At 42.7% G+C, this 17,837-nt stretch overlaps 1 protein-coding gene and 1 long non-coding RNA gene across 2 annotated transcripts; one reads left to right on the top strand and one right to left on the bottom strand.

Annotated features, from left to right (window-relative positions):
- Positions 1–441: 441 nt before the first annotated feature.
- On the bottom strand, positions 442–10,952 carry LOC145881538 (uncharacterized). Its single transcript, XR_014393096.1, has 3 exons — positions 10,544–10,952; positions 2,352–4,700; positions 442–694 (listed from the first exon to the last, which is right to left on the bottom strand). It is a non-coding gene; the product is annotated as an uncharacterized LOC145881538 (long non-coding RNA).
- LOC123744255 (ras-related protein Rab-33B-like) lies at positions 8,670–16,801 on the top strand. The gene is made up of 3 exons (XM_082978603.1): positions 8,670–9,073; positions 11,591–11,769; positions 14,224–16,801. Exons 1-3 carry the CDS (start codon positions 8,855–8,857, stop codon positions 14,600–14,602), a joined length of 777 nt encoding a protein of 258 aa, XP_082834729.1. The 5' UTR covers positions 8,670–8,854; the 3' UTR covers positions 14,603–16,801.
- The last annotated feature ends 1,036 nt before the right edge of the window (positions 16,802–17,837 follow it).

Below are 17,837 nucleotides of genomic sequence, written 5' to 3'. Positions count from 1 at the left end.
TAAAGATCCATGCTGCTCACCCTGTTCACTCTCTTCTGCCTCCTGGTGGGCTAGAGAGACACAGCACCAACAGTCAGACATTTACTCTCTAGTATCTCCATTCTCTCTACCTCCCTCCCTCTCCCCCTCACCCTCTCCCTCTAGTTTAAATGACTTGTAACGTCTGAGTAAATGTCTTTACCTTGTAGTATAGGTAGGAGGTGGTGATGGCTGTCAGTAGGATCAGCAGCACTACAACGTGTCTGATGATGAAGGCTGGCAGAGGAGAGGCTGCAAACAGAAACACCTTTGATGAGGGGACTGATCATCATCACATAGATCTGTGGAAAATCTGTCAATGACAAAGTTATAAGTCTGGTTCATGTTCAGTTACCTGTGATGGTGAGGGAGAGGAGCTCACTCTCAGAGGAGAAGTTATGAGAGAAAACATAATTCTCATAAACACATCTGTAGTTCCCTTGGTGGGAGTCATCTGCAGCAGGGAAGAGGAAGGCAGCAGAGTGATTGACAGCTGGCTGGGTCTGGGTTCTGTTGGAGCCGGTGAAAGTGAGGAGGAAGGAGCCTCCTGGGTACTGTGGCTGAGTGGAGCAGGTGATGGTGAAGCTGTAGTCCCTGAACACCTCGGGCCCCTGGTGGCCCCTGGAGACCCCTCCCATTGAGTCAGTCAGGGAGATATCAGGCTGGACCAGGAGATCTGTAACAATAAAAGAGAACAATAAAAACCTCTTCAACTAGTTTCCTATAGATATGACAATAACATCAGCATGTAACAGTGCTAGCCACCCTCCCTCACAGGGCAACATGAGTAGTGGGCCTACAGTCACTGAGACAACATATGTTGATATCAGGCTTAAGCAGGACATCTGGAACAAGAGGAGAGAAAAAGAAAACGTAGCTCCTCAACTACTTTCCTCATTTAGATATGACAATAACATGACATGTGACAGTGGTAGTGAGTAGAGACGTTCACTGAGATAACACTCAAATACAAAAGCATTCTGGGATATTTAAGTTGTATTTGATGTAGGGACTCCTGTTGAACCGGTACGTGGGGTATATAGTCACCCTGTGATGGTGTTGATTGGGTTGGTGTGGTAGGTGGGGTATATAGTCACCCTGTGATGGTGTTGATTGGGTTGGTGTGGTAGGTGGGGTATATAGTCACCCTGTGATGGTGTTGATTGTGTTGGTGTGGTAGGTGGGGTATATAGTCACCCTGTGATGGTGTTGATTGTGTTGGTGTGGTATGTGGGTATATAGTCACCCTGTGATGGTGTTGATTGTGTTGGTGTGGTAGGTGGGGTATATAGTCACCCTGTGATGGTGTTGATTGGGTTGGTGTGGTAGGTGGGTATATAGTCACCCTGTGATGGTGTTGATTGGGTTGGTGTGGTAGGTGGGGTATATAGTCACCCTGTGATGGTGTTGATTGGGTTGGTGTGGTAGGTGGGGTATATAGTCACCCTGTGATAGTGTTGATTGGGTTGGTGTGGTAGGTGGGGTATATAGTCACCCTGTGATGGTGTTGATTGGGTTGGTGTGGTAGGTGGGGTATATAGTCACCCTGTGATAGTGTTGATTGCGTTGGTGTGGTAGGTGGGGTATATAGTCACCCTGTGATAGTGTTGATTGGGTTGGTGTGGTAGGTGGGGTATATAGTCACCCTGTGATGGTGTTGATTGTGTTGGTGTGGTAGGTGGGGTATATAGTCACCCTGTGATAGTGTTGATTGTGTTGGTGTGGTAGGTGGGGTATATAGTCACCCTGTGATAGTGTTGATTGGGTTGGTGTGGTAGGTGGGGTATATAGTCACCCTGTGATGGTGTTGATTGGGTTGGTGTGGTAGGTGGGGTATATAGTCACCCTGTGATAGTGTTGATTGTGTTGGTGTGGTAGGTGGGGTATATAGTCACCCTGTGATAGTGTTGATTGGGTTGGTGTGGTAGGTGGGGTATATAGTCACCCTGTGATGGTGTTGATTGGGTTGGTGTGGTAGGTGGGGTATATAGTCACCCTGTGATGGTGTTGATTGGGTTGGTGTGGTAGGTGGGGTATATAGTCACCCTGTGATAGTGTTGATTGGGTTGGTGTGGTAGGTGGGGTATATAGTCACCCTGTGATGGTGTTGATTGTGTTGGTGTGGTAGGTGGGGTATATAGTCACCCTGTGATAGTGTTGATTGGGTTGGTGTGGTAGGTGGGGTATATAGTCACCCTGTGATAGTGTTGATTGGGTTGGTGTGGTAGGTGGGGTATATAGTCACCCTGTGATGGTGTTGATTGTGTTGGTGTGGTAGGTGTGGTATATAGTCACCCTGTGATGGTGTTGATTGTGTTGGTGTGGTAGGTAACCTTGACGTGTTGATGGTAGGATCAGAGGTGATGTCACTCTCTTGGAGTCTGGCTGAGGTGTCTGAAACCTGGCTGGTCAGACTACTGCTGGGATCCTGGGTGGAAGTAGCCACGCTGGGTTTAACAGAGGTGGGGGTCGATGGGGTAGCTGGGTTCCATGTCTTAACATAGTTGTAGTCATTCTGAGTAGCTGGAGTATGGGTTGGAGAGAGAGCTGTAATTAAACACCATGGGTTGGAGAGAGAGCTGTAATTAAACACCATGGGTTGGAGAGAGAGCTGTAATTAAACACCGTGGGTTGGAGAGAGAGCTGTAATTAAACACCATGGGTTGGAGAGAGAGCTGTAATTAAACACCGTGGGTTGGAGAGAGAGCTGTAATTAAACACCATGGGTTGGAGAGAGAGCTGTAATTAAACACCGTGGGTTGGAGAGAGAGCTGTAATTAAACACCGTGGGTTGGAGAGAGAGCTGTAATTAAACACCGTGGGTTGGAGAGAGAGCTGTAATTAAACACCGTGGGTTGGAGAGAGAGCTGTAATTAAACACCGTGGGTTGGAGAGAGAGCTGTAATTAAACACCGTGGGTTGGAGAGAGAGCTGTAATTAAACACCGTGGGTTGGAGAGAGAGCTGTAATTAAACACCGTGGGTTGGAGAGAGAGCTGTAATTAAACACCGTGGGTTGGAGAGAGAGCTGTAATTAAACACTGTGGGTTGGAGAGAGAGCTGTAATTAAACACCGTGGGTTGGAGAGAGAGCTGTAATTAAACACCATGGGTTGGAGAGAGAGCTGTAATTAAACACCATGGGTTGGAGAGAGAGCTGTAATTAAACACCATGGGTTGGAGAGAGAGCTGTAATTAAACACCATGGGTTGGAGAGAGAGCTGTAATTAAACACCATGGGTTGGAGAGAGAGCTGTAATTAAACACCATGGGTTGGAGAGAGAGCTGTAATTAAACACCATGGGTTGGAGAGAGAGCTGTAATTAAACACCATGGGTTGGAGAGAGAGCTGTAATTAAACACCATGGGTTGGAGAGAGAGCTGTAATTAAACACCGTGGGTTGGAGAGAGAGCTGTAATTAAACACCATGGGTTGGAGAGAGAGCTGTAATTAAACACCATGGGTTGGAGAGAGAGCTGTAATTAAACACCATGGGTTGGAGAGAGAGCTGTAATTAAACACCATGGGTTGGAGAGAGAGCTGTAATTAAACAGGAAAGATAGTTGAAGACAAATTTCACATGTTTTCAACTTCATATTCATCATCTCCAGCAACATCAACATATGTGATAATGGTGTGTTTCTATGTTTAGTAGTAAACAAGACAGAGGAAGATAAGTGTTTCCAATGACATCATCAGTGTGCATCGTATGATTTTTAACCAATTACGTGTAGGCATTGCCTACTAATCACGTATTAATGTTCTACTAATTGGTTGATGATGTCATTGGAAACGCTTATATTCAATCTTGTTTACGACTAAATATAGAAACGCGCCATTATCACATATGTTGATGTTGCTGGAGATGATGAATATGAAGTTGAACATTTGAGAAAATTCCCTTTAACACAATCTACATGATGACACAGCCCTTTAAATCATATCTTGTGTTAGTCGTGTGTATAGTAAGGTAGTTGACTACACAACACAGGCTTTCTGGAACAATAAAGGACACTGAGAAAAACCTCTTCAACTACCTTCTAGTAATAAACTGAAAACATGATACATGCCAATGTAATGTTCAAATGAATCTCTCAATATTACCAGTCTCTTATCTGAACAGGTCACATGATGATAATATCCACCATCACAGTAACCAGGTCTTCCTTCTATGATGTCACACTGTAACAGAAGACTCATCTCCCCTACAGCCAGTCAGTCTGATTCCTCCTCTTCCCTCCTCAATCAGAACTCTAGATTCAGCTACAACATTCCCACAGTCCATCTCTCTACACACAACCTTAACCTCTCTCATCATGCCCCACCACCTAGAACATAGACCTGACCACTCTCCTCTGTAGAAGACTTCCACTGTCCCAGAACAGGAAGTGGTCCCATTCACCAGTCTGACTGAGAGTTCAGCTGTAAACAGCAGAGAGGAAAACACAGTGGTGAGGACAGATGATGACAGTGATTCTGTTATTCTAACAGCAGTAGTGCTTTGTGGTTGACAAGTATTAGTAGTTCCATAAAACACTACTTGTTATTGGGGTTTAGAATGGTTTGTATGGACACATGAATTTCTCCATGTGGGACAATAAAGTTGACTAATATTGAACTGCTATAATCACTGTAGATTTATACTCTACCTACCTGGTGGACTGACGCTTTGAGCCTGGAGATCTGAGGAGAAAGAGAGAGACAGAGGAGAAAGAGAGAGAAAGAGACAGAGAGATAGAGAGAGACAAAGGAGAAAGGGAGGAGTCAGAGGAAGAGAGAGACAGAGGAGAAAGAGAGAGAAAGAGACAGAGAGATAGTGAGAAACAAAGGAGAAAGGGAGGAGTCAGAGGAAGAGAGAGACAGAGGAGAAAGAGAGAGAAAGAGACAGAGAGATAGTGAGAAACAAAGGAGAAAGGGAGGAGTCAGAGGAAGAGAGAGACAGAGGAGAAAGAGAGAGAAAGAGACAGAGAGATAGAGAGAAACAAAGGAGAAAGGGAGGAGTCAGAGGAAGAGAGAGACAGAGGTTAAATGAACATCAACATAACCTTTCATGATGTGATGGGGAAGACAGGTTTATCGTTGGTATGGTGCAACAACACCCATGTGTAAACACATTCCCCTTCCATGGAAAGGTGAACCTCTCTTTGCAGATTAGTTTATATCATATCTAATTAAATATATTAGAATGTGTCTGTTCATAGGAAGTGGATGTTTTCATGATTGTTCATTTAAATAGGTCAGAGGTCAAGCTGAGCCGGACCAAGAGTGGAAGAGTGGAAAAGGTTACTGGCTATGATGACATCACTGGTGAAAAGTCAATAATGAAAAGAAATTCAGATGACTGGGCAAAAACTGGTTGAATCAACATTGTTTCCATGTCATTTCAACCCAAAACAATCTACGTGATGACATTGAATCAATGTAGAAAACTGATTGGATTTGCTAATTCATTAACGTCGGGGGATATCACTGGTATTTGAGGGTATTTTGGTACGTAGCTGTTTCACCGTTACTAATGAATGCACTGTCCAGATACATACAGAGGGGAGTGTTAGACCAATATAAAATAGAATATATACTCTAATTACATAGGGACAGATGCAATCAATCATTGACACACTGAATATACAACAGTCAGATGCATGACACCATCACAACTTAAAGATACTACTCTCACTGAAAACATCAAATCATTACCTAGAGATATTTTTGCAAGGAAAGACTTGGGTCATGAAAGTAGATGTGAATTTTTCAAATATAAAGTCAGAGTGGTAGCCATTAAACGTGCCAAAGAGCTGATGCACTTAAAGAACCTTAGAGAAAAGGAGTTGATGAGCAAGGTTGACAGTTTTCTAAAGAAAGAGAATCTATCTGAAGAAGAAGAGTCTGTATTTAAGTCTTTACAACTAGAATTAGAAAGAAGAAGAGTCTGTATTTAAGTCTTTACAACTACAATTAGAAAGAAGAAGAGTCTGTATTTAAGTCTTTACAACTAGAATTAGAAAGAAGAAGAGTCTGTATTTAAGTCTTTACAACTAGAATTAGAAAGAAGAAGAGTCTGTATTTAAGTCTTTACAACTAGAATTAGAAAGAAGAAGAGTCTGTATTTAAGTCTTTACAACTAGAATTAGAAAGAAGAAGAGTCCGTATTTAAGTCTTTACAACTAGAATTAGAAAGAAGAAGAGTCTGTATTTAAGTCTTTACAACTAGAATTAGAAAGAAGAAGAGTCTGTATTTAAGTGTTTACAACTAGAATTAGAAAGAAGAAGAGTCTGTATTTAAGTCTTTACAACTAGAATTAGAAAGAAGAAGAGTCTGTATTTAAGTCTTTACAACTAGAATTAGAAAGAAGAAGAGTCTGTATTTAAGTCTTTACAACTAGAATTAGAAAGAAGAAGAGTCTGTATTTAAGTGTTTACAACTAGAATTAGAAAGAAGAAGAGTCTGTATTTAAGTCTTTACAACTAGAATTAGAAAGAAGAAGAGTCTGTATTTAAGTCTTTACAACTAGAATTAGAAAGAAGAAGAGTCTGTATTTAAGTCTTTACAACTAGAATTAGAGAGAAGAAGAGTCTGTATTTAAGTCTTTACAACTAGAATTAGAAAGAAGAAGAGTCTGTATTTAAGTCTTTACAACTAGAATTAGAACAGCTTTACACGGGTCAAAGGGTGCCTTTGTAAGGTCAAGAGCAAAATGGATTGAAGAGGGGAAAAAACAATAGTTACTTTTTTGCACTTGAAAAGAGAAACTACAAAAGAAAATCTATAACTGCACTCAAAATGAATGATGTTTTATGCAAAGATCCCATTACAATATTATCATTTGTCAATTCCTTTTATGAAAACCTTTACAGCTCTCAATTTCAGGAAGATGGTTGTGAAAGCTACATTTGCCACATTCAGAATTATGTCCCTGTAATTGAGGATGATTTCCAATCAGTTTGTGATTCACCTGTGTCAATTGAAGAAATTAGAGAGGCTCTGAATTCAATGAAAAAAAAGGGAAATGACCTGGTCCTGATGGCCTATCAGTTGACTTCTATAGACAGTTTGGGGAGTTACTACAAGACCCGATTTTTAATATGTTTCAGATTGCATTAAAAATGGTGAAATGGTCTCCACTATGAAACAGGGCCTTGTTTCACTGATTCCGAAGCCCAATAAAGACCCTTCTCTCATTGACAATTGGAGACCAATTACTTTATTAAATATTGATTAGAAATTGATTGCTCTGGTTTATGGCAAAAGATTAAAGAAATGAATAGATACCATTATAAATGAGACTCAAACAGGATTCATGAAGGGCCGTCACATCAGCTCTAACATTCCTTTAGTCTTGGACCTTATAGATTATTCAGATGCTATTGACTCAGATGCGGTTGTTCTGTAAAGCCTTTGACACAATTGAACATCAATTTCTCTTTAGGTCTCTTAAACTTTTTGGATTTGGTGAAAATTTTATTAAAGTAATTCGCATGTTTTACAAAGATATAAATAGTTCTGTGCTATTAAACCTTAATACTTCCGAAATATTCAGTATCAATAGAAGTGTACGACAGGGAAGGCGTGGGCTTACTTGAGAAATCTTGTTGTAATAAATATATAACACAAATTCTCCATTCACAAAACCAACTTACACCAAGAGGAAAATGTTTCTGGAACATGCTTATTCCTGACATTGTCTGGGAAAATGCATGGTTAAGGCCTAACAAAGATTGTATACCAAACTAAGTTAAGGAAGTGCACTTCAACATTCTACATAAGATATATCCATGTAATTCTATGATATCCACATTTGTGGCTATTGATGATATCTGCGTTTTCTGTGAAAAAGGGGAGAATCTGTCTCGTTCTTTGAATATAAATTTGTGTCAGAATTTTGGGAAAACCTTGCAAAATACTTATTTACCATTATGAACACGACCCATGTTTTTGACATGAAAGATATAATATGTTACTCTTGCAATGATAACAAGACCACTGAAATGATTGTGAATTTTTATATTCTTGTTGCCAAATTCTTCATACACAAACAAAAATTCCAATATTACTATTTTTTTTTATTGAATTTAACTATTTTATTAAAACATTAACCCTAGTGAACAACAACAAGAATAACATTTTCCTAAATCATTACAATAAGATTTTTTCAGAGTGATTACAATTGTACTAGAATTGTTTATTTTTTTATAAATTTTTTTGCTCCAGTATTTTCTCATTAATACCTGCGTTCTGTTTTGTATAATGTAAGAATGTAAATTATTGACCTGTATTTGAATAAAAATAAAATTAAAAATAAATAAAAAGACATTCATTTGATGTACATGTTAGTCTGTCAGTCAGTTACTGTCGTCCTCAGCTGTGGTCCCTTTATGCCTCCTAATGTCAGTGTTCCAGAGTGGTAAGAGACAATATTGATGACATATTGAGTCTATCTATGGTTATAGAAGTCTAGAGACACAAAAACGAGGAATTACTAGACAATCTTGTCCTGTACAGAGGAGCCGTTCATTAAGCGTGGAACTTCCTAGAAACCCCCTGGCGTTCCGTCGACAGTAAATAGATTCCTCCCGTCCTCTCGCGAGCTTTATTACCGTGCTGTCATACGTGGTGGCCACCGGCCAACAAGTTGCACAATTAGCATCAGGGGAGTTTCTAAACTCTCCGCTCCTTCCACAGACAATGACAACCAGGGAGAGTTTATAGCCCAGTCGGCGAGTTGCCATTAACTTTGCCACTTTTATATAACGTCAAAGACATCGACATAACATATTGTCTTGTTGGGAGTAGTTGGAGAAGCCTAGATATCACTCTTTAATTAGAGTTTTTACGCGATATGGAATCATCCCTGGAGTTCTCAAACTCTTTCACCAGTGTGTCTTCGCCCTCCGCGCGGTGTCGGATCTTCAAGATCATCGTGATCGGAGACTCCGGTGTCGGTAAAACATGTCTCACCTACCGATTCTGTGCCGGTGAGTTCCTCGACCGAACCGAAGCCACCATCGGTGTCGATTTCCGTGAGAGATTGGTCGAGGTCGAAGGCGAGAAAATCAAGGTAAGAGAAGTATAAAGTTTAAACCGTTATTTGCAAATGTTATGAACGAGTTGGGTCGTAATTAATTGGTGCATTACACAATTTAATGCACCAGAGAATCACTGCGTAAAGAAAATGTGCCTCATCATTTTTATGTTCACGCATTTTGAGAAGGGGTTGTTGATTTCTTTGAGACAATTTTTTTTTCTATAGATATTTGCACTTTGTAAGCGTTACTCGTTAAACCTTTGTGTTTGCAGCTGAATCTGCGCCTACTATTGCGCATGAACATCAGTCTGTGGTGCTATCTCTGGTCTATCAGTCTTAAATGCCTTTGAAATATAGTTGTATTTGTACAGGACTAACTAACATGACTACTGTGTGGTGAAACAAAATGTAATCTATGTAAACGGTCCGTTTTTGACCTAAACCAGTGTAGGATATCCAAGTGTCATTAAAGGCTCAGTTGAAAGGACTGCCACAGTACTGTTTGTTTGGCCTCTTGGATCAACAGTCACTGTTTGGTTCAATACAATGGACGTTTTTTTTTAACTTGAAACTAGTGTGTTTCAGAGTTACATGTGTAACCGATGTGAAATGGCTAGTTAGTTAGTGGTGGTGCGCGCTAATATCGTTTCTATCGGGTGACGTCACTCGCTGTGAGACCTGAAGTAGTTTTTCCCCTTGCTCTGTAACGGCTGTGGCTTTTGTGGAGCGATGGGTAACGATGCTTCGTGGGGTGTCAGTTGTTGATGTGTGCAGAGGGTCCCTGGTTCAAGCCCAGGTTGGGGTGGGGAGAGGGACGGAAGATATACTGTTACACATACATACATACAACAGAACAAACCACATTTTCAATGCTTTTATATCTTTATGACACATATGACAAAGGCTGTATCACAACCGGATGTGATTGGGAGTCCCATATGGACGCGCACAATTGGCCCAGCGTCGTCAGGGTTTGGCCGGTGCAGGCCGTCATTGTAAATAAGAATTTGTTCATAACTGACTTACCTAGTTAAATAAATAACCTTTCACCTCAGCACACAACACATAACATTAGTAGGTTAATTTAATGTTGTGAAAAGTATTGTAACATCAGTGATGGGCTAAACAATGTGATTTGTGTGTGTTTACGGAAACACAGACATGAAAGGGGATATTGGGAAACCTTTGTTCTCTTTATCAGAGCAGGGCAGACCACATGATAGAGGAAGCATGTCATGGTGATGAACAAAACATTGTTTTGCATCTGGGTTAAAGAAAGATAGAGGAGGCCAGACATGGGCAGAATACTTATTTAAAATATTACAAATACTTGAGATGCCTTAGGTTGCCTGCATGGTATACTGTTTTCACTTTTGGGACTATCCAATTGGTTCCATTGTGCAAGGACAAATTAAATCAAGCATTACTCACCTGCAAGTATTTTACATAATGTATTTCTGCCTTTTGGCATTCGTGTATTCTGTGTTTCTCTCTCTGACCTACCTCAGACTGCTTCAAAACACATATCTCGTTTAGGGGCCAAAAGTCCTCCATGTATTTAATCACAGCCAAACATTCCACTGCCTTTAGACAGTCTACGGAAACGGAGTGACAGAGCATCGTATAGGTCCGTTTCAAAAATGCAGCAGGACAAAAGTATGTAGAAGTCGATGCAAACTGCGCTCCGTTTACATCATAGGTAGAGGCCTTTAGAGACTCGAGGTTACTGTAAGACAGGGTTGACCTTCTGATTGGATGCACATATCATGAGAGAAGTGACGAGAAATCGTTATATTGACGTTGGTCTTCTATCTGCTGAGTCGATATATTGATGAAGTAGGATAACATCATCTGCTGACTAACTGTAATGTGAGAGAGTTTATACAGCCGCCCTCTCTCTCCCCCCGCCCCCTCTCTCTCTCCCCGCCCCCTCTCTCTCCCCCCGCCCCCTCTCTCTCCCCCCGCCCCCTCTCTCTCCCCCCGCCCCCTCTCTCTCCCCGCCCCCTCTCTCCCCCCGCCCCCTCGCTCTCCCCGCCCCCTCGCTCTCCCCGCCCCCTCTCTCTCCCCCCGCCCTCTCTCTCTCTCCCCGCCCCCTCTCTCTCTCTTGAAATCTGCCACGCCCCCTTTAAATCAGCTATTGTTTTTCTCAAAGGAGAAATGCATGCAAACATTTATGCTACTTATCATTTTATCTATAAAATATCTTGTCCAACTATCAAAATTAGTTTTTATCACTTTATACATTTATTTTGGGATTCCACCCTCTAAACCTCATTAGCCTAATGACGCGCGATTGGAGAAGTCTCATTTCATACAAGCTAATTTTCTTCCACTTTCCCTCTCCTCACCGCCTCTCCTGGTTTAACTTGACCTTTTTTAAAGGAGGACAGAGAGGATGGAGGAGAGAGGACGCAGGAGGTGAGCAAATCTAATTGAGAAAAGGCCTCCCACTCCCTCTGTCTGCTTCCCCCTCTTTCTCCATCTCTCTCTAAAACCCCTTCTCTCACATGTAGAATAGTTTCAACCCCCCAACCATCTCTCTCCCTCCAGCTCCAGCTATGGGACACGGCGGGCCAGGAGCGTTTCAGGAAGTCTATGGTCCAGCAGTACTATCGGAACGTTAATGCTGTTCTCTTCATTTATGACGTCTCCAGACCAGACAGCTTCAGAGGCCTGCCAGCCTGGATAGAGGAGTGTAGACGGTACTCACTGGGACAGGAGGTAACCAGGTTAGTTATATACACACAGCCTGGATAGAGGAGTGTAGACGGTACTCACTGGGACAGGAGATAACCAGGTTAGTTATATACACACAACCTGGCTAGAGGAGTGTAGACGGTACTCACTGGGACAGGAGGTAACCAGGTTAGTTATATACACACAACCTGGATAGAGGAGTGTAGACGGTACTCACTGGGACAGGAGATAACCAGGTTAGTTATATACACACAACCTGGATAGAGGAGTGTAGACGGTACTCACTGGGACAGGAGATAACCAGGTTAGTTATATACACACAACCTGGATAGAGGAGTGTAGACGGTACTCACTGGGACAGGAGATAACCAGGTTAGTTATATACACACAACCTGGATAGAGGAGTGTAGACGGTACTCACTGGGACAGGAGATAACCAGGTTAGTTATATACACACAGCCTGGATAGAGGAGTGTAGCCGGTACTCACTGGGACAGGAGATAACCAGGTTAGTTATATACACACAACCTGGATAGAGGAGTGTAGACGGTACTCACTGGGACAGGAGATAACCAGGTTAGTTATATACACACAACCTGGATAGAGGAGTGTAGACGGTACTCACTGGGACAGGAGATAACCAGGTTAGTTATATACACACAGCCTGGATAGAGGAGTGTAGCCGGTACTCACTGGGACAGGAGATAACCAGGTTAGTTATATACACACAACCTGGATAGAGGAGTGTAGACGGTACTCACTGGGACAGGAGATAACCAGGTTAGTTATATACACACAACCTGGATAGAGGAGTGTAGCCGGTACTCACTGGGACAGGAGATAACCAGGTCAGTTATATACACACAACCTGGATAGAGGAGTGTAGACGGTACTCACTGGGACAGGAGATAACCAGGTCAGTTATATACACACAACCTGGATAGAGGAGTGTAGACGGTACTCACTGGGACAGGAGATAACCAGGTTAGTTATATACACACAACCTGGATAGAGGAGTGTAGACGGTACTCACTGGGACAGGAGATAACCAGGTTAGTTATATACACACAACCTGGATAGAGGAGTGTTGACGGTACTCACTGGGACAGGAGATAACCAGGTTAGTTATATACACAACCTGGATAGAGGAGTTTAGACGGTACTCACTGGGACAGGAGATAACCAGGTTAGTTATATACACAACCTGGATAGAGGAGTGTAGACGGGACTCACTGGGACAGGAGATAACCAGGTTAGTTATATACACACAACCTGGATAGAGGAGTGTAGACGGTACTCACTGGGACAGGAGATAACCAGGTTAGTTATATACACACAACCTGGATAGAGGAGTGTAGACGGTACTCACTGGGACAGGAGATAACCAGGTTAGTTATATACACACAACCTGGATAGAGGAGTGTAGACGGTACTCACTGGGACAGGAGATAACCAGGTTAGTTATATACACACAACCTGGATAGAGGAGTGTAGACGGTACTCACTGGGACAGGAGATAACCAGGTTAGTTATATACACACAACCTGGATAGAGGAGTGTAGACGGTACTCACTGGGACAGGAGATAACCAGGTTAGTTATATACACACAACCTGGATAGAGGAGTGTAGACGGTACTCACTGGGACAGGAGGTAACCAGGTTAGTTATATACACACAACCTGGATAGAGGAGTGTAGACGGTACTCACTGGGACAGGAGATAACCAGGTTAGTTATATACACACAACCTGGATAGAGGAGTGTAGACGGTACTCACTGGGACAGGAGATAACCAGGTTAGTTATATACACAACCTGGATAGAGGAGTGTAGACGGTACTCACTGGGACAGGAGATAACCAGGTTAGTTATATACACACAACCTGGATAGAGGAGTGTTGACGGTACTCACTGGGACAGGAGATAACCAGGTTAGTTATATACACACAACCTGGATAGAGGAGTGTAGCCGGTACTCACTGGGACAGGAGATAACCAGGTTAGTTATATGCACACAACCTGGATAGAGGAGTGTAGCCGGTACTCACTGGGACAGGAGATAACCAGGTTAGTTATATACACACAACCTGGATAGAGGAGTGTAGACGGTACTCACTGGGACAGGAGATAACCAGGTTAGTTATATACACACAACCTGGATAGAGGAGTGTTGACGGTACTCACTGGGACAGGAGATAACCAGGTTAGTCATATTAAAACCCAATTCCATTTGTCCTTTTTTGTTAAATCGCCCCCTTTACACTTGATCATTTCCACATGGCCCAGAGGAACTAGCTCTATCGCCAGGATCAGATTCAGAAAAGCTGTATTGTGTCAGCATTGGGCAGCTGTGTTACACACACCTCAACCAACACACAATAACAACACAGTAAACACATTGTTTTGAATACTCTGTAGTGGCCAACATTGCCTTTTGGGTTGTAACCTGTAACGTTTTTAACTCTCCATCTGTCTCCCCCTCTGCAGGTTCCTCGTGGGCAACAAGAGCGACCTCCGTGACACCTGCAGCTGTGACCCCTGCCCCATCGAGGTCGAAGGTGAGGTGACACGGGATCAGGCCCAGAAGTTTGCCGCGGCCCACGGGATGATTCTGTTTGAAACGTCTGCTAAAAGCCTCCCAGGGGGAGGAGAACCAGGAGAACCAGGAGGGGGGCATCAGCACAGCGTGGAGGATGTGTTCATGGCCCTGGCCTCCAGGCTGAAGAGACAGACCAGACCCCCTCCCCCGGTTCTCAACAACACAGGAGTGTCTGGGTCGTATTGTGGCTCCTATACAGGGACAGCTTCATTCAGACTGCCAGCCAAGAAGAACCCTCATAAAGACTTCTGGACATGCACCTGTTGAGAAAGGGAGGGTGAGAAGAGGGATGGAACATGGGATGGAAGGAGGGGGGGTGGGAACAGGGGAATTTAGGGTGCCCACCAAGAACTCAGAGAGAGACTTCTGGACATATACCTGTTGAGAGGGAGAGAGAAAGAAAGAAGAGGGAGAGAGGGGGAAGTCCTCTCTGATCAAGGCTACTGAGGGGAGGACAGCTCATAATAATGGCTGGAATGGAATGAAACACGTGTTTGATACTATTCAATTTACTCTGTTCTGGCCATTATTATGAGCTGTCCTCCCCTCAGCAGCCTCCACTGATCTATAGCCTGCTCTCAGAGCTGTTCCTTCTATAGCCTGCTCTCAGAGCTGTTCCTTCTATAGCCTGCTCTCAGAGCTGTTCCTTCTATAGCCTGCTCTCAGAGCTGTTCCTTCTATAGCCTGCTCTCAGATCTGTTGTCTCCTTCTATAGCCTGCTCTCAGATCTGTTCCTTCTATAGCCTGCTCAGATCTGTTGTCTCCTTCTATAGCCTGCTCTCAGATCTGTTGTCTCCTTCTATAGCCTGCTCTCAGATCTGTTGTCTCCTTCTATAGCCTGCTCTCAGATCTGTTGTCTCCTTCTATAGCCTGGTCCCAGATCTGTTGTCTCCTTCTATAGCCTGCTCCCAGATCTGTTGTCTCCTTCTATAGCCTGCTCTCAGATCTGTTGTCTCCTTCTATAGCCTGCTCCCAGATCTGTTGTCTCCTTCTATAGCCTGCTCTCAGATCTGTTGTCTCCTTCTATAGCCTGCTCCCAGATCTGTTGTCTCCTTCTATAGCCTGCTCTCAGATCTGTTGTCTCCTTCTATAGCCTGCTCCCAGAGCTGTTGTCTCCTTCTATAGCCTGCTCTCAGAGCTGTTGTCTCCTTCTATAGCCTGCTCCCAGAGCTGTTCCTTCTATAGCCTGGTCTCAGATCTGTTGTCTCCTTCTATAGCCTGCTCCCAGATCTGTTGTCTCCTTCTATAGCCTGCTCCCAGATCTGTTGTCTCCTTCTATAGCCTGCTCCCAGATCTGTTTGTGCTCTTGCCAACTCCGTTGCCAACTCTCAAGCCAAAAATGAAAGACTGGTACCCAGGATAAAGCATTAACGAAAGGGTCGTTCTACTAATTCGGTGCCTTTTTGAAAACGTTTGACTTCACCTAATTTTAACATTCTGTCATAAACAGTACATGTTCAACTTCATTCAAAATATGTTTCCCATCTCAAGAGGATAAAGAAGAAAATTACTATAGTAAGTGCCAAATACTGTAACAGGGTTGACCGTGACGGGGTTGACCGTGACGGGGTTGACCGTGACGGGGTTGACCGTGACGGGGTCGACCGTGACGGGGTTGACGATTTCATCTTAAATCAGCCATGAATCTCCTTGTGACAGGGGGAATGGAAGCTTGCTACTGTATGTGCAACAGGGGGAGGCAAGCTTCCCAAAACATTTTTAATTGTTAAAACATTTCTAGCCTGTCTATCTGAAGGTAACAGGGTTGACTTGTTATGCTCGACCCGCTCAGTTTTACTCCACAAAACACCAGGAAATGGACATAAAGAGTAGAACCAGCTCACCTGTTTTGACACTATGATTTGACTACTAGATGTTCAATGTTTCTTTGGGAAGAAATATTTAAAATAGGAATATTTTCACCATATTAAAATGAGAGTTCAATTCACGTAACAGGGTTGACCTTAAAATGAGGGACTGAATCACTAATCACAAAATAACTAGGTCTTTACAATGATGGAGAAATGTTGGGGTTAATCTTCCTAGAAGTCAGAGAGGGTGCACGGAGGGACATTTCAAAATGCTGAAGTCTATTCATATAAAATCAGATTTATTGAATTCTCCATGTGGTCTATATTAAATGGCACTTCATTTAATATAACAGGCTTTTCAACTTCAATATTGGTGCTAATTTTATACCTAAAATATCAAAGGGATGCAAAAGGCCCTCATTTCGTGGAATGACCCAAAAACAGTGGAGACTCTTGGAGATACTCCTCTGGAAGTACTGCATAATGTAACTTTCTGAAGCTTGTGCAGTGGGTCGTCTTTTATGTGTCTTGATCTGTCCATCTTTGCCATATGGTAATTGTATAGCAAGAAATATATGACTGTACATTATCATCCATGATGTGTGTAAATGTTTTCAATATTCAATAAAATAATCAATGTTCTACAAAGTTGTAATCAATAGTACCACTCTTTTCTTTGAACTGAAATGGGTTTTATATTGTTAGTCTGATTTTTCACAGCGATCTAATGCAGGTCTGTATGACTTTTCAGTGTTAGTTTTGCAGGTAAACTATGTACTACAGCACAGCAAGACTAGAACACGTTCAGTATGTTTCTTGGTCTCTGGATGACAAGGAGACAGTCGCTGCCCCAGGATATCAACTGTGAAAAGGTTACACTTCACAACCGATTTACTCCCTGGAAACACTCCCATGGTTACTGTGGTAGAGGGACTACACAGGAGGAGTGGTGTGTTGGTCATGCAGGAGTGTGGGCGGTTGAATGGTGTGTGTGTGACTGAGGCCGTCACATGACCCTTCTTCTGCTCAGTGCAGCAGACGACACACTTGCAACACACATGCCACCAACAGCTGTGTGTGTGTGGCGACAGTATGGTGCAACATTCATCGGTTAGCTGACAGAGAGGTCCTTCTCAGTTTTCTCCTTTCACAGACTTCCTGAACTGACTGAACCAGAACAAGTGGAAGGTGCCTCCTGGTTGCCTTTAAGCACTGGCCTCAGGTCAGGGAGTTCATAAAGCATCTCAGAGTAGGACTGCTTATCTAGGATCAGGTCCCATGTCAACTCATTACCATCGACTTGACTCATAATGGTTCATTTGGGGTTAGTTAAATCTGATCCTAGATCTGCACTATAGCTGTGTTTTATAAACAATCTCTATTGTTATAGGTCTTTTTACAAACGCAAAATAATGACCTCTGTTGCAAATCATTTGGAGTCCGGGAGTTATTTCATTGATAACACGTCTAGGGTGACAGGCAAGCAAGGAGGAACTCAGGAAGCAGACTCTAGATGAAGATCCTATATTGACTACTGTTTGGTACACTGTTATATAACCTATACATGGTAACACTGTTATATAACCTATAGATGGTAACACTGTTATATAACCTATAGATGGTAACACTGTTATATAACCTATAGATGGTACACTGTTATATAACCTATAGATGGTAACACTGTTATATAA

This window comes from Salmo salar, chromosome 08 (genome assembly GCF_965601325.2).
Source record: "Salmo salar chromosome 08, fSalSal1, whole genome shotgun sequence".
NCBI lineage: Eukaryota > Metazoa > Chordata > Actinopteri > Salmoniformes > Salmonidae > Salmo > Salmo salar.
The sequence above is the reverse complement of the archived record's forward strand: the minus strand, read 5'-3'. Positions and strand labels throughout refer to the sequence as shown.